The sequence below is a fragment of the Anolis carolinensis genome, chromosome 1, assembly GCF_035594765.1.
Source record: "Anolis carolinensis isolate JA03-04 chromosome 1, rAnoCar3.1.pri, whole genome shotgun sequence".
Taxonomy (NCBI): Eukaryota; Metazoa; Chordata; class Lepidosauria; order Squamata; family Dactyloidae; genus Anolis; species Anolis carolinensis.
In genome coordinates, this window is record NC_085841.1 from 253986937 (window position 1) to 254006917 (window position 19981).

Sequence of the window (19981 nt, forward strand, 5' to 3'; positions counted from 1 at the left end):
TGCCCATGCCTGGTATAGCTGCAGCTCTAGAAATCCAATTCTGGCGATCACGGTTTACATAAGAGGCATTTGGTGGAAGCTGGTTGTAGGACTGAGAATCTTAGAGTGTGAAAGGAAGCTGCAAATGCATAATTTATTTATTGAATTGGGTATATAATAATAGTAATCATAAATTTCTTACCCGCCTCTCCTCATGGCTTGAGGCAAGTTACTGCATAATTAAAACACATAAACCCTGTACAATTCTATAAATATACATATTTCTATAATATATATATATAAGTAAAGGTAAAGGTTTCCCCCCTGACATTAAGTCCAGTTGTGTCCAGCTCTGGGGATTGATGCTCATCTCCTTTTCTAAGCCGAAGAGCCGGCGTTGTCCATAGACACCTCCAAGGTCATGTGGCCGGCATGACTGCATGGAGCGGCGTTACCTTCCTGCCTGAGAGGTACCTATTGATCTACTCACATTTGCATATTTTCAAACAGCTAGGTTGGCAGAAGCTGGGGCTAACGGTGGGTGCTCACTCCGCTCCCCGCTTTCGGTCCACAAGTTCAGCAGCTCAACGCTTTAAGATGCTGTGCCAACGGGGCTCCCATTATATATGTGTGTATGTGTATTTCTATAAAATACATATTTAAATACACAGAACAGAGATTAAACACCAGACACGAGTTTAAAATTCATGCTTAAAATTGGCTGGATATATATATATATATATATATCCCAAAAGGACCCAAGGGAGCTCATAGCATTACAAAAAAACCCGAAGAATGACCGTGTTTATTTTTTATTAGATTGGAACTACATTTTTGAAAAAATTAATAAAAAATAACTTCAAAAATAAGAGCTACAGCTCAATTATAATAAGTTTAAAAACCTAAGAAATAAACCACTGTTTCGATACTCAACTGCGGAGAGCAAAGGTCATCCTATAATAATATCTAGCCAATACGGTGGGGTATTTGAAACCAAAACCTCCTGGGCGCTGAATCCTTGTTGCAGTTTCATCCCTGCTATTGGCAGACTCCTCCTTCCAGTCCAGAACACCGCCCTCTCTTCCGTTCCAAGCAGTCACATGAGCAGCCTGGGATCACTCACCCCCCTTTTCTTTTTAACAGGATGGTACGGTCTGAGCCAACTAGGCGAGCTGTTTAGCAAGGGCATGGGACAAACCAACGCATGGAATAGGGAGGGAGAATACATTTCTTGCGGAAGGGGCGAAGCGCACTCAGGCTTGCAAAGAAAGGGGCGAGACTGATTGGCGAGAGGTAGAAAGGAAGGAGGATCGGACAGACGGCGTGGACATGGGGACCCAGAAGGGGCAGCAGGAACACCAGGAGGTAAGGGGACCCCACTTTGGCAACGGGCTCAGGATGCTCATATAGCCTGGCGCTTAATATTTTATATTAATGTATTTCTTTTTGCTTGCTCTTCCTCTGGCACCTGGGGTGGGGTAGAGAATGCAATATTTTGTGGAAGACAATAATAATACAAGCCCAAAAGGAAATGGGTGGGGGGGGGGGTCCATAGATGCTTTTGGAATTGGGGATCCCCTAAAGAAGTGTGTGCACTTGCAGTGTTTTTGCAAGTGGGCGCGTCCTTATGGAAAGGATCCCTAGCAAGAGAGAGGCAGGCTGACATGCTTTGCCCAGTTGCAGGAGGAAACGCCCCTTGCAATGGAGTAGGCTCCGGAAGGGATTTCCCAGGGCCCTTCCACACTGCCCCTTTATCCCAGGATCTCTGAGCCCAAATTATCTGCTTATCCCAGGTTATCTGGCAGTGGGGACTTATATATTCCAGTTTGAAGCTGATAATTCAGGGTGCATCTACACAGAATAATTAACAAAATCTGGCTGCCAGTATTAAAAAAACTCTCTAAAATTAGGACAGTAAATAAAGAGCACCACTCAGAAAACAGGAACACTCAGGGCCAGTCAACACCTCCCAACAAAGGATTCCCCCAGACAGGAAGCAGACAGGCTTTGAACCTGCAAGGCTATTCAGTGGCCAATTGCACCATTTATGATATACAAGTTATGTATCCCTTACACAAAATGCTTGGGTCTAGAAGTGTTCTGTAATGTGTAGTTTGGTTCAGATTTTTGAATTCTGATATATATGTGTGTGTGTGTATGTGTTATATAGTGAGATGTTTTGGAGATGGAAACCAAGTCTAAATATGTTATGTTTCATATACACCTTATATACAAGTCATTAATGTTTCATATAGTAAAGGTAGAAGTTTTCCCCTGACATTAAGTCCAGTCGTGTCCATCTCTGGGAGTTGGTGCTCAATTCCATTTCTAAGCCGAACAGCCAGCGTTGTCCGTAGACACCTCCAAGGTCATGTGGCTGGCATGACTGCATGGAGTGCAGTTACCTTCCCACCAGAGCGGTACCTGTTTCATATACATGTTAATATATATAGCCAGATGGTAATTTTATGCAGTACAATGCAAAATAAAACAGAGAAGCATTATTGGAGTGTGTGACTGTAACTTCACATGCAGTCCACGGAGTAAAAAAAAAAACCAGAACATAACTTTGGCTTTAGCTAAATTCATGGATTTATATAAAATTGTGTGACATTTTGAAAAATATTGTTAAAAGCTTCCATGCCTGACATGTTCCCCAGAATCTAGTTGCTAGATTCAAATCTCAGGAAATATACTACAAGCATCCACCACCACCATTTTAATCATAGTGTTTTTAAGTAAAATAAGCTGTGAATTATGCAAGATGTAAAAAAAGAAAAAGCAGAATCTTGATGGCCAGAATTAGCTATACAGAAGTACCGGTAATCTTGAACTGTGAGATAATGTGCTGATTATTTACATTTCCTTGAATCTCAGGTTGGGAGAAAGGCAGAATGTAAATCAAATAAACAAAAATACACAAATTGTAATAGATTTGTTGTCAGATATTAATGTTTGCATTTATGAGGTGATTTTTTTAATCTTTTTAGGTAGAAACCCGAGAGGATGAAGAACAAAACATTAAGCTAAGTGAAATTTTAGAGCTGCTGGTGGCAGCAGGGTACTTCAGAGCAAGAATTAAAGGCCTTTCCCCATTTGACAAGGTAAGGTTGTAATTAGGTACATTGGTCTACTATGATATCGTGCATAGACCTGCCCATTATAATAATTTAAGTACACTAAAATATACATTGTGTGCCTTACAGAAGTATTCACATACACATTTTAATTTTTCCATAAACCTTTGAATTGTGACCTACATTGAAATGGATTATTATTATTATTACTATTATATTTATTTATTTATTTATACCCCGCTTTATCTCCTCCAAATGGGACTCAAAGTGCCTGGATTCAACCCGTATTGCTACCACTTAGCATTCTCTAGATATGTAACACTATGAAAGGCAAAATTATTATTGTGGCTGGAACGTCAAGTAAGCAAAACCATATTGGCATGGCCACTCTGCTCTTGAATTAATAAAACTGGCCCTTGGAATGATTTGCATTGTACCTCTCCATGTTAGCATGGATATCATGTCCCTGCAGAAAATTACATTTAGAGGTGAAAATGTGTGGGTTTTAAAAAGTTTTAAACCATTTTGATAGATGTTTTATATGTACATTTTTCCCTCTCAAACAGTTGCTGGAGGTAAAATGAGAGTGTTTGCTTTGTTGTAGGTGGTTGGTGGCATGACCTGGTGTATCACAACATGCAATTTTGACATCGATGTTGACTTACTGTTTCAAGAAAACTCAACCATTGGTCAGAAAATGTAAGTTGCTATAAAGTGTATTTTTATTCAGTTATGCAATAAGATTAGAGGAAGTCTTATTCAGAAGTGAAACTTGTAGATGGGATCCATTGAATTCTTTTGTAATAAAAGGTCTCTGTCTTAAGGTTTTCTCCAAATTTTTCTCTCTTCAGCTGTTTGGACTTTGGAAGCTCCCGCATTCCTCGGCTCCAGCTCTAAAGCTTTCATATGTCTTAAGGTTAACAATTGCCACAAAAATAGGACAGAAGCTTAAATAACTTAAGAACGTTAGAAGAAAGGAAACTCTCACATACAGTATGCTGCATTTTATCTATTTAAATGGTGTTGTGCTTTCTTAATCACAGTGATGACAATTCAGTAGTGTTCTGATAGACAGATTAATGTTTTTGAAGGCAGACGGTCAAAATACTCCTGTCCAACGAATATCAAAGTAGAGATTATTATAGCACAAATCTGGATCTTTCCAGAAGATGAAATGCGAACAGCTTAGCCAGGTTTCATTTACCCATTGCTGGAGGGAGGAAATGTTCTTCCATGGAATTTTCAATATTATCCAGGTGATTCATTAATATACTTACCTGGAAGTTACCATATGGCTGCCTATAAAGAATACTTCTCTAGAAAACTAGGTCCTCCAGTGCAATTTTATAGTAAGCCTGAAACAGCAGTAAGTCAATTTGGTGATATCTGCAGTTTCACGTAACAACAATCCATCTAGGAACATATCCCTACCAATATGGGGTCTTGCTATATATGAAAGGGTCATACAATAATGGTCAAAGTGGTGATCCCTTTGCCAAGCCATTGGCTGTTACTCTCTAGTGAGTTTCCTGGAGAAAAAACAAATTGTAGCCAATGGGAAGGAATGTGGTACTAGTGCCTATTACACTGAGGAGCTCTAGTCTCAGATATCTTGAGAGGCAGTGATGTAGTGAATGTTAGTGTGCGTGTGTGTGTGTTATTTTAGGAAGTAATCCACTGCATTCAAATTATTCTGTCATTTGTACCAGAACTCATGCTTCAGATGTGTAAGAAAGGCAATGTTAGTAAAAACAGGACCCTCCAACATGGGATCCTCCAGAAGTTATTGTATGGTGGCTTCCATCATCATTAGTAAGAATTGCCAATCTTGAAGAATAATGAGAGTTGTAGTACCTGGAGTGCCTCACTTTTTCTGTTCCTGAATGAAGGACATCCAAAGAGAGAACTCTCCTGCATTAGGAGTTTCCAAGTAGATGTTGGACAGGTACTTCTTAGGTTTCCTTAAGAAGGAAATTTCTTGCATTGTTCTAACTTGACCTAGATCAAGCATCGCATAGAACAACCACCTGCATTTGTTATGTCGTGCACATCACTATTACTGGAATTGTAGGGACAAGAAACTGCATTTCTTGAAACCAAGCGCTTGGGGGAGGAATGCTTCAAAATATAATTGGTCTCCTGGAAGTGTGTATGTGCCTTAAAAAGCTTGCTTCTAAAATTGGTTGTCCACATGCTTCTAGATCAGTGGTTGTCAACCTCTGGGCCCCTATGTGTTTTGGCCTACAACTCCCAAAAATCCCAGCCAGTTTACCAGCTGTTAGGATTTCTGAGAGTCGAAAGTCAAAACATCTGGAGACTCACAGGTTGACAACCACTGTTGTAGATTACCCAACAGCTGCCTTCCTTCCAACTTTTACCATTCTCCATTGGAGTACTTGCTGGACATTTGTCTCTCATTCACCTATTTATGCTTAGTATCAGGGATGTTCTGGTGCCCCCGGTGACGTACTGGGTTAAAGCCTTGTGACTTGAAGGTTGGGTTGCTGACCTGAAGGTTGCCAGTTCGAATCCAACCTTGGGAGAGTGTGGATGAGTTCCCTATATCAGCTCCATGCAGGAACATGAGAGAAGCCTCCCACAAGGATGGTAAAAACATCAAAACATCCGGGCGTCCCCTGGGCAACGTCCTTGCAGATGGCCAATTCTCTCACACCAGAAGTGGCTTGCAGTTTCTCAAGTCGCTCCTGACACGGGGGGAAAAAAATCAGGGATGTTACTACATCAGACAATCCCAGAGCATTACTAGAGCCCAAACAAAACGATTTCATGACGGAAAATATCCAGAGGTATTCTGTACACCTGAAGTGGAAATCAAGTGGTGGCATAGCTACAGTCCTGGTGAATGTGGCTCACGTATTGTGCATGTTTTCATATTGATTGTTTGCCTATCTGAAGAAGGAACACTTGGGAAGAATAACTCTAACTTAATGAAGGGCTTCATTAATGCCCTTGCCACTTTATGATGTTGGTCCTTTCCTTTGATCTTCCTTTTAAAATCAGCTCTTTTGGCCACTAGAGGGCACTTTTAGGCTAGTAAATGTCTTCCTTGCCCACATATTCTCTTCCTGCTCTGCCCTCTTGCCCTAAATTATCTCATGTTTTACTTGTTCCAGCGCCTTAACTGAAAAAATAGTGTCAGTCTTGCCCAGAATGAAGTGTCCTCATCGCTTGGAGCCTCATCAAATACAGGGCTTGGATTTCATCCATATATTTCCAGTGGTGCAAGTAAGTGCTCCTTGATTTATTTTTAGAATTGATTATCTGCTGACACAAATATAAGGTGCCCCCCTCTAAGATTTTTTTTTATCTTCAGCAAGTCTAATAGCCTCTGGAAAGTGATCTTAGAGAAATAGCATTGGTAAAAGTGAAGTAGAATGGATTTTCTGACGGAAGACAAGTGCTTTCAATAAAGCATTATGGAATCCTTTGGGCCATCCCAGTGTTCAGAACTACAGCTCCCATCAACACCATTTTCATTCTGGGTGGAGTTGGTGAGAGTTGGATCCTAAACATCTGAATGGCTGGAGGCTTTACTACTTTGGAACTTCATCCTTTACTTAGTTTTGAAAATTTTACTTTAAGCCAAGTATATGTCAGTATAGGCATTGATCCTTAACTATTGCTAGGTGACATTTAAATATTTATCTTTTCACGTGGCTCCTCACTTTTTAACCAGTTCTATGTCATCCCCTTTTTGGAAAAAAACTAAAATGCATATATATTTTTTGGAAAAAAAATATAAATCAGTTATTAACAAGATATTCTCGATGTGTTTTTATCAGTATCATTGTGATATGTCTACTTCTTGCGAATGTATATAAGTTGTTGTCCTGATGCTAACAGTTTTCACCTTTGATTTGCTCGATGGCAGTGGCTGGTGAAACGTGCTATAGAAACCCGGGAAGAAATGGGAGATTACATTCGTTCATATTCCGTATCTCAGTTTCAAAAGACCCACAGTCTACCAGAGGTAAACATTTGACTGTATCTTTTGTAATGCAGAGGTAATTTTTCTTAATTTTCTTGAAATTAGATGGGACTGCAGCTGATTTTGCTTCAGGTTTTAGGATGTAAAATGTATCAAACTTTTTGAACTACTGTAGGATCTTATAAGTGATGTCCTTAGAATAAGAAGGCTCATCTTATAATAGGAAATCTTGGCCTGTTATAGACTTGACCCTTATAATACGAAAGCTTGGCATTAATAAAGAAGAGAGTTTCTGGTCCCCAAATAAAGATAATATTTTATAATATGGGGAAGTAATAACTATAGTCCTTGAGCTCAGTGGGACTTAGTCCTAGCTAAGTATGTAGGTTTGCAGACTCATTGTATTAAACAGAGTTGGTACATCATACTCTTTGATTATTTGAGCACCATAATTATAGATAAGATGACAATACAGCTGAACAATCTGTGTCTGCAGTGTTGGAGCTGAATTGTAGTTGTTACTGCTCTTCAAAGTTGTATTAATTCCTTTTCAGGATGATGACTTCATGCAAAGAAAAGACAAGGCTGTCAGAGCAGTGAGTGAGATTACTGTAAGTGTGAGCCTCAATCATGTGGAATTTCTTGTAAGATTATTTTAGTTCCAAATACACTAAATCAGAGATACTTGATCCTGCGGTATTGTTGGACATCAACCCTGTTGTTTTATTGATTTACATTCTGTTTGGGACTCAAAGGCAGCTAACCACATATTTAAAAAAATAATTATTAAAAACAAAACCTTGATAAAAGTTCAAATATAAAAATTATTTTAAAATCAATTAAACAATGTATAAAGTTAAAATTCACAATTTATTAAATGATGGGAGCTGCAAGGCTTGTGCCAAACTCATCAAAATTGGATTAGGCATGGTTAGATTATGTATTGGTTTGAATTTAGTATATACCTAGAATATTTCTTTTGTTAGAATTCCTCCCATTTTTACACCATGTGTATAAAAATTGTTTCCCTGTTTCATAATGAAAATAACTCAAATTGAAAATTTTAATCTGCTGGGTTTTTTGGGGGGAGGGATATCATAGTTTTCCATTATACTCCTAAATAATTCTAATAAAAGAAGAATGCATTTTTAGAAAAGGACGTTATTCAAAATGGAGAATATAGTAAAAAAGTTTCAGCTTAGAAAAATTAACTTTTTGGGCTTAAAGACCTTGAATGCCCCAGCCAGTGTTGGCAGGAAGTGTGAGTAGTAGTCTAAAATGCAACTTTTCCCACCCTCTTTCTATCATTAGTAATATGGTCTATAAGAATGTTCTGGTAAAATGATAGAATCTTGAAGAATCATGGCACTTTTCCAGCAGCAGGAAAATAATGCCTTCTGATGAGAACTTTTCCTAAATGTGTACAACTTGCAGTCTTTTTAGATGCTCTGGAACTCGCTCCCTGGGGAGATTAGGCAAGCCCCCACTCTGGCAGTATTTAGGAAAAGCCTTAAAACTTGGCTCTTCCAACAGGCTTTCGGAGACTGAGTTCCTCATCTCCATTATAGTCTTTGTATCTATGACCATTTCCTCATCTGTTGCACTTTATTATGCCCCACCTATTTATTATAGTCACATGGTCCACCCCATCCCAAGTTGCTTCCCTATTGATGGTAACATCTTTTAACTATCTTGTTTACAATACTCACACACTGCACTTTACCCAGTTCATTTTTATCCTTTTTACTTGGGTGCCAAATCCATGTTTTTATGATGTTTATTATTTTTATATTTTAAAATGTTCATTTTAATTTTCGTGTTTTGTATTTTCTGATGTTGTTTTATTTTGCTTTGTTTGTTTTATCCGGGCTTGGCCCCTGCAAGCCGCCCCGAATCCCCTAGGGGAGATGGAGGTGGAGTATAGGTCCTACAAAGCAACTCTGTGACACGTCAATACTGGAAGTCATTTTATATAATGACTTTTGGTCTTATTCACGTTTCCTGGTAACTGGCCTGACTGGGAACCCATGCACATACAAAGGGATCTTACTTATATACACTAGCCAATTTATTTGAAGAGTTAAACCTTAAAGCTATGATTCTAAGTCCTTTAGAAGTCCCACTGAAATCAATTGCACCATTAGCTGAATATCTCTTCATTCATTACAATCACCTCTGCTATGCAAATGGTATGACGAAATGAAAATCATGTGTAGTTCATGCTTGACCAGTCCACATACTGTCTTGCCAGAGAAAAGTATGCCACCCAGATGATCAGTAAATAACAGGAACTTTTATTCTGAAAGGAGCCCCCAGGTGGCGCAGCGGGTTAAACCACTGAACTTGCTGACCGAAAGGTTGGCGGTTCGAATCCGGGGAGCAGGATGAGCTCCCGCTGTTAGCCCCAGCTTCTGCCAACATAGCAGTTCAAAAACATGCATATGTGAATAGATCAATAGGTACCGCTCTGGCGGGAAGGTAACGGCACTCTATGTAGTCATGCTGGCCACATGACTACATGTCTATGGATAATGCTGGCTCTTCGGCTTAGAAATGGAGATGAGCATCAACCCCCAGAGTCAGACACGACTAGACTTAATGTCAGGGGAAAACCTTTACCTTTACTCTTTGGAATGTAGAGCAACATATGTACAGTCATGTGAACAGTTGCATTAACCCACACAATATTCTTTTAAGAGAGAATTCAAGTAGTCCTTTCCATGTCCATACAATACATCTTCCTCCAGCAGCCTAGGAACAAAGCCTCTCTTGCTAAGCTCCTTTCCAAAACACATTGAGCTCCAACAGAAACTGTAACTAGCCAAAAATCCCAGGCTCAGTTGGCTGCCTGGGCGTGGCCCAGCCAATCAGCTTGTTGCTTTGCAATTTTCCTGTTCACACGCCACACCGATTTGTACATGCTGTAATAAGTAGTATTGGATACAAGCCTAGTATTAACTCTGAAAATGTTCAAACACAATGATATAATTGGGTGTTGGCCTACATGTATAGTGGTGGTTCTTATCCATTGGTCAGATGTTTAGAACTTTCGCACCTGGAAGCCACAGCCAGCATGGATAGTGTTCAGGAATCTGAAAGTTGCAGTCTTGAGTACCAGGAGTTGAGACCGGTTGGTTTATAAGATTTTACAACAAATCTGTTCACAGGTTTATTGCGATGAGTTTTGAGCTTTCTGTTTGTTTATCAGTTAGCTGTCTGTTAATTTTAGTTTAGTGTAAACATTTGTATTGCTTACAGAAGCTTAATGCACTGAAGTTACATTGTATTGTTTTTTTTTTTTTGAGACTCGTGTTTCCCCTACCTTTGCCTCTGTATGAGGTGATGACAGTTTTAAGAGATCACATAAAACAGAACATTATGCACTCCGAAGTAATGCAATTTTGTATGACTTCCATTGCATCTCAGCTGATACGCTAGCGTTTGAAAAAGACTTCCCACTTGGGAAACTGCCAGCATTGATCAGAACACTTTATTTGTAAAAGGGAGGGCCGTTAAAAAAGCTCTTGACATATCTTCCTCAGTCAGAGTCAGTGGAGTAGAGAAGCCAAGTTGTGGAAACAGTGATCTCATTTGTCATTGTATCTTGGAGAAAGTAAACTGCCTTTGTCATTGTGTCTGGAAGAAAGTGCAGACTGTCATAGTCAGGAATTCACTCTTTGCTGTTCAGTAGTATTTCTTACAAAGAATTTCTGGCAGTGATGGCCTTTTGCTGCAGCACTCTACAAAAGCTCTGATGGCTGCATTGAAGTGCATTTTCTTTAAAGAATCTACTTGATCCTTTTATCTTTTCTTTTGTTGTACTCCTTTCCCTTCCAGTCCATTATTTGACTCATGTAACCATGATAATCACTTATCTCAAGCAAACTACAATGATCAGCATCTTGCTTTTCTTTTTCTCAGAACAGAATGTTCTGCATTGCAAAAGTAATACACAGCTAAGGAGAAACAAGGGTACTGAACAACTCAAAGTCTGGAAATTGTGTTATATGGATTATGGTTCCCAGAATACCTGGAGCAAAGTAGCAAGTAAAATCTTCCCCAGCTCACCTTTCAGTCAAGTTGTATGGTAGCTAGTTGGCCAGTGTATAGTAGACAGTTGGCCAAGTCATGTTCGTACTTGAGTTAGAAAATGCCCATATGTGCCTTTTTACAGGAGTCAGAAATACTTTAAAAATTGAAGCTAACCATCAATTATTTTAGCTGCCATTTTATGAGAAAGGATCAGCCAACCAAGGTGTCAACAACACTCTGTTTAGCAATAGTGCCAACTCTGCTTGGCTGTTTTAAAGTGCATCTACTGTCAAATTAATGCAATTTGACTCTACTTTAACTGCCATGGCAAATTTTATTCAGCCGAGGAGCCCTTTTTGAAGGAAAAGTTTCTTGTGATACTCCAAGAAATGTTTATATATTATATTACATATAATGTATATATATATATATATATATATATATATATATCAGGCATGGACAAATTTTTGAACATGGGCTGCATTATGTTTGAAAATGTATCTGCCAGGCCAATGGCAGATAAATGGATAATGTTTGTGTGAACGAATCTGTGGGGAAAACAAATTCCTATGCACACTGCACATATCTCATTTGTAGTGCAAAAAACAAACAAAGAAAGAACAATACTATATTTAAAATAAAGATCAATTTTAACCAACATACACTTAACAATATTTCAGTAGAAGACCTCAGGGCCATTTAGTCCAAACCCCTTCTGTCATGCAGGAAAAGTGCAATCATAGCATCCCCAACAGATGACCATTCGGCCTTTGTAGTAGTAATAATTAATAATAATAATAATAATAATAATAATAGCAACCTAGGAGACATCAAGTCTAACCCCCTTCTGCCATACAGGAAAAGGTGCCTGGAACCAAGGAAGGTGCGAGAAAAAGGGTCGGCATGGGGAGGAAGGGAAGGAAGATTGCTCCCCCACCAGCACTTCAGAGGAGGAGGGAAACATGGAGACCCTGACCGTACTTTGCAGAACCCTAAGGGCTCTATGGAGTGCACCTTGAGAACTGCTGGCTTAATGTTATCGAATCCTGGGAGTTGTAGTTTGGTGAGGCACCATCACTCTTTCTCAAAGGAGGCTAATGGCCTTGTAAAACTACATCTCCCATGATTTGATAAACTGCCGGGCCCAACTCAAGGTGCAGGTATTGACCTATAAAGCCCTATATGGCTCGGGCCCTGCCTATCTCCGCGATCGCATCTTCTCCTATGCGGGTCTTGAGATCGGCCGGGGAGGCCCTCCTCTCGCTCCCACCACCGTCTCAAGTACGGTTGGTGGGGACGAGTGAGTGAGCCTTATCGGCAGTGGCCCCACTGGCTCTGGAATGCACTTCCAAAGGAGATTAGACATTCTGCTACTTTGAACATTTTCTGTAAGGAATTGAAGACCTGGTGGTTTTGGCAGGTTTTTGAGTAGTCATTCTGGTATACCGCCGATCTCTGGACCTGAATATACTGTATAAGACTCTTCTATTCCAAAATGTTTTATGTTAATATATTTGGTTTATAGTCCCCGTCCCCTTGATCAAGGTTGTTGTTAAGTGTTATTTATTGTATTATCTAATTGTATAGGTTTTTATCTTATTTTAATATTATGTTTATGTGGTTATGTAATATACTTGTTGTTTTTATGATTGGAAACTGCCCTGAGTCCCTTTGGGAGATAGGGTGGTATATAAATAAATTATTATTATTATTATTATTATTATTATTATTATTATTATTATTATTATTATTATTTGATAGCACTGAGCCAGGACAGTTAAAGTGGTGTTAAAATGCATTAATTCTTCAGTGTAGATGACGCCTTAAAATTAGTGGCAAAGAGGCTCAGAAACAGCTTCATCTACTTACTAAGGAATGGAAGGTGATTTAATTAATGTGATGCAAGTTGTGTCCAATTTGACAATTTTGCCTTCCATTTGAGTACTCAAGCTTAAGTGAGAGTCTTAGAAGCATGTTTTTCATTTTCCTACTCCAATTATGCCACAATTAATTTTTATGTGTTTGTGTTGGACTCTTTAAAGTAAGCAGCTAGTACATAGATATCATTATTAGTAAGAAGAAATAAATGAAAACATTATTCAGTGACGGAAAATTGAGTCGTATCCCTAATTATGGGAGGCTTTTTTTTCCATTACCATCATTTTTCAATTCTGTTTTTAGATGTCTTGCAGTTATGTCTAAGATTGAATAAATTGGACATTTTGGAGTAGTGGGGGTTTAAAAAAAGAATAAAATCTATGCAAAAGTACAGTGTGTGAAGTAAACCATATGAGTAGTCAAACTGTTATAGTAACTGAAAAACATAAAATGCTTTTGTATTTTTCTAGAAAAGTCGTAAAGTACCATGTGAAGTAACTAACAATGTTTGTTATGCCAAAAACAAATAAACATAATAGTGTTTCCTCATTCTTGTAAACTTGCTTATTTATTTATTTTATACCCCGCCTTTCTCCCTGTTGAGTACTCAAAGTGGCTAACAATTTCTTGCTTTTATGTTACTTGCTATTGTTTTTAAGAAAGAAAGCAGAAAATCAGCAATACTGCTTTCTAGCTCAGTTTCCAAGCTCTGCAATAGTGAACCACGGCTCATCCTTCAGATGTTTCTATGAGGAAAGGACATTGAGACAGTTGTCATGTGTAATTCCGTTACAATTCATTGGAAATCTGAAAAAATTTCTTTCATTTCTTGTCATTCAGGAGGTGTATAAGCCACAAAGGAAATACCAACGAAGAGCAGAAGCAGAAAAATTAATAGATGAGGAATCCAAAGTTCATGCTACGCTTCTGGAATATGGCAGGTAAGCCATTCCTGAGAAGAGCAGTGGCTTTCAAGCCTCATTCTCAGTAATGCTCATATTTCTTGGGAAACAATAATAGATTTCTTAAGGGAGAAAATTTATGATGACACACAAATTGAGAGAAAAATTGAGTTTTCACAGCTTGACGTAGTGCTATGCATTGTTTTGGTCCCACAGTGGCCAACCAGATGGCCCCAGGACATCAAAAAGCAGGGCTTTGAGGATAGGAATTAGCTTTTTAAATATCCTGCCTTCTCAAAATTGCGATCATGGGAAGTGAGCACATTAGTTCTCTGCTACTTATATTAGTTGTGGTCACACTCATATCCCTCATCTCCCTGCTCTGTGCGTACAGCTACAGGAATGTATTACATGCATTTCAGGTTGACCATTTAGCTCACATGGGAAGTATATACTACGCAAAATAAGGCTATCTAGAACCCCTCAAATTTTCAAATCATGTGGATAGGTAGACCTTAAGTATTGGGTCAAATACAAGAATTCCTTAAAGGTAGCATTTTAAAAAAATCTTTCCTTTTTAATATTCTTCTCTGACCCTGACAATTGGCCATGAATGCATTTTCATCTTTAAATGCCTAAAGATTTAAAGGTAATCCCTTACAGGACCACATTTCTCTCAGTGTTACCATGCCTTAAACCTCCCTTAAAACAAAGAAAAAGGCCAAAAACATTCCTTTGGCACAAAGACGATTGGTTTTAAAAAGAAAACAAAGTATACATAGGTGGAGATAAGCATAAGAGAAAGAGGTGGTGCCATTTTTGTTGGGATTTATATGCACTTTTAATATCAGTAGTGATAACTAGTTGAAATGACATATAAAAAGGGAATCAGTCATTATGTCTCTATGCCGAGAAGAAGTCCTGCCTTTCCCATTTTTGAGTTTTGTGTTCATTTCATAGTAATTTTTTTCTTTAAGCAATGTTTTCCTTGTGTGTGTGTGTTTGTGTATATACTGTATAATTAGATGACATCAGCTTCTTATAAAAACCATCTACTACAATATGTAAAAAAATTAAACCCAACACCACAAAATAAATGTTGATGGCAGCAATACGTTTTCATTATCATATCAAACATCAGTGTGGTGCTGTGATTTGATCACTGATGCAGGTTTTGGAACCCTCAACTGTGAAACTTTGATTTCATTTGGAGTAAAATTCAGAATATCAATGTGACAAGTAATAAAAACAATAAAAAGTTCATCTCTTGGGCTTAGAAGCTAATACCCATTTTGCTATTTGTACAGTACATCATTACTCCTACCTGCCATTGATGCTTGCTGCACATATTTTCCCCACTCCATCTATGAAACTGTGTATATAGTGGGCAGATACCGTATCTCTCCTCTTCTTTATTTTCCTTTTGTGCTTGTTGAGGAGATCCCCTTACTCAGCTGATGCTATGTACTGATGCTGATGCTATGTTTGTTTTGCAGAAAAGGGGATGTGCCCATTATGCAAAGCAAACAAACAGGAGGCAGATGGGTCTGGGGATCTCCACAGACTTGGCCTCCTCCTCAGAGATAAGATACTTTTTAAAAAGAAATACAAACCAGAGCCTGCTGAGTCCTCTCCCTCCTCAGAGGTAAAAGAGGGAGAACACTAAAAACAAAAATAAGTTCCCAAGGGCTCAAAGGACAAGTATCTACTACTACAATGATAAAAATATATTAAGTATCGTTAAACATATTGTAATCAGTGTGGATTACAAATAAGATGAGGGAGAGCCCCAGACCCAGTTAGCTGCAATACAACGATTAAACAAAGAAAGTCAAGAAACCAATTTTGGGATCCCAAAAGAGGGGTGTTATTATTATGCCGTGAAATACAGTATTCCAAAAAGGGGGATATACTTGGTGCCGAAAGATAATAGGCAATGGGAAGCTTCTTTAGCATTTTTCATACACCTCCAACCTATTGTGAAATATTTTGTATGCCAAACCCAATTTTTCATCTTGCATTTGGAAGACATATAACTAATGTCACAAAAAGGTTCTTTAGATTCTATTTTAATATGCTTCCTGAGCAACAATTTCTGTTTAACCTCAGCAGGTTCTGTGCGGTAGTCATCATGTTTTCCAAATTTACTATTTTTTGTTTTTGCTATTTTCCTCTTAGTTTCACTGATTATTTTTTGTGAGTATTTTTCATTCGTGCATGGGTGTGTTAATTTCAGGTGACTGACACTCAAGTTTGCTTTTTTCCCATTACTAACTTCATGTTTTGTATCTAATCGTGCTACTAAGTTAAAACTCATGACTGAATTTTTCAGTACTAAAGTTGAAATGTGTGTGTGTGTGTTTGTATACACCTTCTCAGCCATGGCACCCAACTGTGGAGTGCTTTCACTCTGGAAACATGACTGGCTCCAACACCCTTATCATTTTGGCAGTCACCAAATTAAAACTTGGCATTTTAGCAATTAATTAATTCAGTCCAAAGGTATGCTTTGGAGGGCACAAGAGAAGTGTTTTTGTAGTGAAAATGGGTGGTTGTTGGGAATTCAGCAGCACTTTTCTGTACAGCTGAAATCTAGAAAAATCTTTAGGTCTGAGGCAAGGTTACCAAATGCTCCTCAAATATTTTTTCATAGCTTTATTTTCAGTATACAACTGAAAATGCGCCCCTCCTGGATTGTTGTGTTCTGCTTGTTTGGATTTTTTAAAGCACCGAGAGATAACTTGAGCATGTATTTAAAAAGCTTCTGTTAAGATCCTAAACTCAGTCCAGATATAAAATCTTGTTCTGTTTTGTTCATTCCTTTCCTCATCATAGGAGGTACGGATTCAGCAGACAAGGAAAACTTGAGAAGGTAAGAATTGTCCATGTTCAAAGGATAGAGATGCAATGAGGGTGGAACCTGGGGGTGGAATTCCAAAAGCTTGTGCACCATATGGGATTTCTAGCATGAACAACAGTGAGACAGGATGGCCTCAGTCTCCTTTCTCTGTCCATAAAACCTACCCTGATTTGTGACAGTGGAATTGGGTTTGGGTGTAGAGCAAATTTCTAGAATACAGTAGAGTCTCACTTATCCAAGCCTCGCTTATCCAAGCTTCTGAATTATCCAAGCCATTTTTGTAGTCAAATGTTTTCAATATATCGTGATATGTTGGTGGTAAAATCGTAAATACAGTAATTACAACATAACATTACTGCATATTGAACTACATTTTCTATCAAATTTGTTGTATAACATGATGTTTTGGTGCTTAATTTGTAAAATCAAAACCTAATTTGATGTTTAATAGGCTTTTCCTTAATTTCTCCTTATTATCCAAGTTATTCGCTTATCCAAGCTTCTGCCGGCCCGTTTAGCTTGGATAAGTGAGACTCTACTGTACGTAGGGAAATTTTCAGGTGCCAAACAATTACATTCAGCCTCCACATTTGTAGGTTTAACTTGTGCAAATTTGCCTATTCATTGATTTGATTAGTATGTTCTCTCTAGGTCCCCAGTGGTCAATTTATGCCAGAACTTCACCATAGAGTCTTTCAGGAGGACCTAGAGGTTTTTAGGGAGATGTTGTCCTAGATTTTTAAAAAGTGTTTTTTTTTTAATTTCATGTATTTCCACATTTATGTGAATCTTGCACCCCCACAAAAGTGGAGGACCTACTGTATGTTACTATTTTTATCAAGCTTCTGAGTACAATATTATTTTAAAATATAAAGTACCTTTGATTTTATGGTCTTCTTGAATGAACTGATGTAAGTTTGTATTAAGTTTGTATCTTAATTCATAAGCTTTATTTACATTTGGACTTTTAAAAAAAATAAGCTTGTTTGTCCTCTTTGCTATTGTGAGAATCCCCCTCCTTCAGGTGTTGGTGGTGCTCACCTCATCCCTCTCCTTTGGCCATGTTGGAAGGGGGTAATGGGAACCTGTTGAGTACAACAACATTGGGGATGGGTGTCTCAGCTTTAACATAAATTTGAAAAGGATGTTACACTCTCAAATATTGTAGAGGAGATCACTGTTCCTACTTGTTTTTGCTACTACATATTTTATTTACATATTTAAGCAGTTTTCTTGTATCAGCTGTGACTGTAGGAAAACAGATCATAATTGAACAGTTGTCTCACTGACATACAGCTGCATTGTAATAGTAGTAATAATAAAAACAATACAGGAGTACTATTTCACCTGGCAATCCATGTACATAATGTGCATGGTCCTACAAGAGTGGACAGATATAAAGATAGTAGGCCTGTGCACGGATTCATTTTGCACATTTTTCTTTGGCTTGTTCTGCTGATTTGGTTTGGAAGCCTGTAACAGCATGGGCTCTGCTACCATTTGTTTCCCGGCCACAACAATAGTGGCTGACAAAAACCAGCTGCTTTTGGTTTCTTTCTTAAGCCCTTTATTAAACCCAGGTCTTCTCTAAGGATCCCAGAAATAGGATCCCAGGATCTTAAGCCCTTTATTAAACCCAGATCTCTACAGACAGAAGGGAAAGTATCACAGAAAGAGCGGTATTTTAACTCTGATGCTTTAAATCCAGGTTTTAATGAAGGATATAAGGATAAACGATGCCTAAAATAATGGGAAGGGGAGCCTGGGGAACCCCCCCCCCATTGCTGCCATCGGGCCAGATAGAAAATGAATATTTCACCTTCTTGGATCGATAATAGATTTCTGTCCTCCCAAATTTGGGAGGCTCCTGAAAAACTGACCGGGATACTCACCAAAATCTGGGACACCGAAACAGATTGCGATTTACCCAGCTTGCACAAACCTAATAGATAGTACATGTATTATGTATTGGATTGATATTTGACCTTACTCGTAGGAACTGAGAATCTACATAAAATATATCAAACCACAGATTACAACCACAGATTACAAATGTCTGCTAAAGCATAAAAGGAGTAGAAAAAAAGAAAGAGGAATAAAATGTCTTGTGTATTTGTGCCCCACTTTCTTTTCTTATCTTCTTCTGCTTCCCACCTTTCAGTGATTTTAAGCAGACACTGTTTAGTTGCCTGTTTGTCTTGATTTTAGAGGGATGCTTCTCTTTTTCTTGGCAGGCAGAAGACAAGAAAATGGTGCTGCCTGCTGGGCTCGTGTCAGCAGGGAAGCCTGATGCTTACAATGAAGATGACCTTCAAGCTGCTGAGGAGGTGTGCATAACCTCTGCTAATTTCAGATAGAATTGATAAGGGGGTCTCTCCTTTCCACTATATAAAGAAGAAATGTGGGTGCTTAGGGGTTGAATTCCTCCCTTTTTCTCTCTCTAACACACACACACACACCGTTCTGCAGCAGTAATTGAATATGTACTCCTTAAATCTGTTTGCCCTCTTGTAGACTATAAAGATAATAAAACACAACAATAGTACATGGTCATTTACATCCATCTAAATCATTTATGCTGAACTACCTGGGATTATCTCTATAGTTCTACAATGTTCTATAATACTATTCCCAAATGGAGCTCTACTTATCTGTGATCTTTTTTTAAAAATGTGTGTAAATGACATAAAGGATGTGAAATGAAACAAAAAAAAATCAAACACACATAATACAGATATGCCATTCCACCGAACCTTCCACCCATGTCTTCCGACACCACTCAGTGGGAAACTAGTATCTCAAAAAAACCTATCCTTATTTTGTATTAATAAATTCCCCTTGTGTTATTTTAAAGTTTACTGTTCTTTTCCTTTCTAAATATTCAACTGCAAGCCTCCATTTCTTAGCAAAATCTTCATTACCTGTCTGTGATCATTTGCATAATTGTAAAGTGTCATTATTCTAAGGAAGGTGTGATTACCTAAAGAAAAGGACATTTCCCATTTGTTTTTTGTTTGCATGAGATCGATGATTCTATTTCCCATAATCTTTCACTATCGGGGGAAGATGGGAATTGCAATCCAACATTTGGAGGGTAGCGGGTGTGATGTCCCTCCCTTGTTTATGAACCCAAAACAGTGAGTAAGCAGAACAAACTATTTCTGTGCGTGTCCATCTCTTCTTGTGTTAGGTCAGCAGCGTGAGATCTGCTATGGTCTGGATCATCTGCAAAGTATTCTACAACTGTTTGTGAAAAAACTCACCTGGAAATCCTGTGTAAGTTTAATATGTTTGATCTTGTTCT

General features: G+C 38.3%; 1 protein-coding gene across 2 annotated transcripts in view; it reads left to right on the top strand.

The window, feature by feature from the left end:
- Positions 1–1084: 1084 nt before the first annotated feature.
- Positions 1085–19981, top strand: part of ccdc93 (coiled-coil domain containing 93) — a 44499-nt gene continuing 25602 nt past the window's right edge. Inside the window, exons 1-10 of one of the 2 annotated variants that reach the window (XM_008109686.3) lie at positions 1085–1344; positions 2970–3083; positions 3661–3755; positions 6191–6302; positions 6949–7047; positions 7560–7616; positions 13756–13856; positions 15996–16013; positions 16653–16689; positions 18912–19004. In XM_008109686.3, the coding sequence (XP_008107893.2) occupies positions 1309–1344; positions 2970–3083; positions 3661–3755; positions 6191–6302; positions 6949–7047; positions 7560–7616; positions 13756–13856; positions 15996–16013; positions 16653–16689; positions 18912–19004 (762 nt within the window). In that variant the 5' untranslated portion in view covers positions 1085–1308. The remainder of the gene's footprint in view (positions 1345–2969; positions 3084–3660; positions 3756–6190; positions 6303–6948; positions 7048–7559; positions 7617–13755; positions 13857–15995; positions 16014–16652; positions 16690–18911; positions 19005–19981) is intronic. The other variant, XM_003214890.4, reaches the window with a different exon arrangement.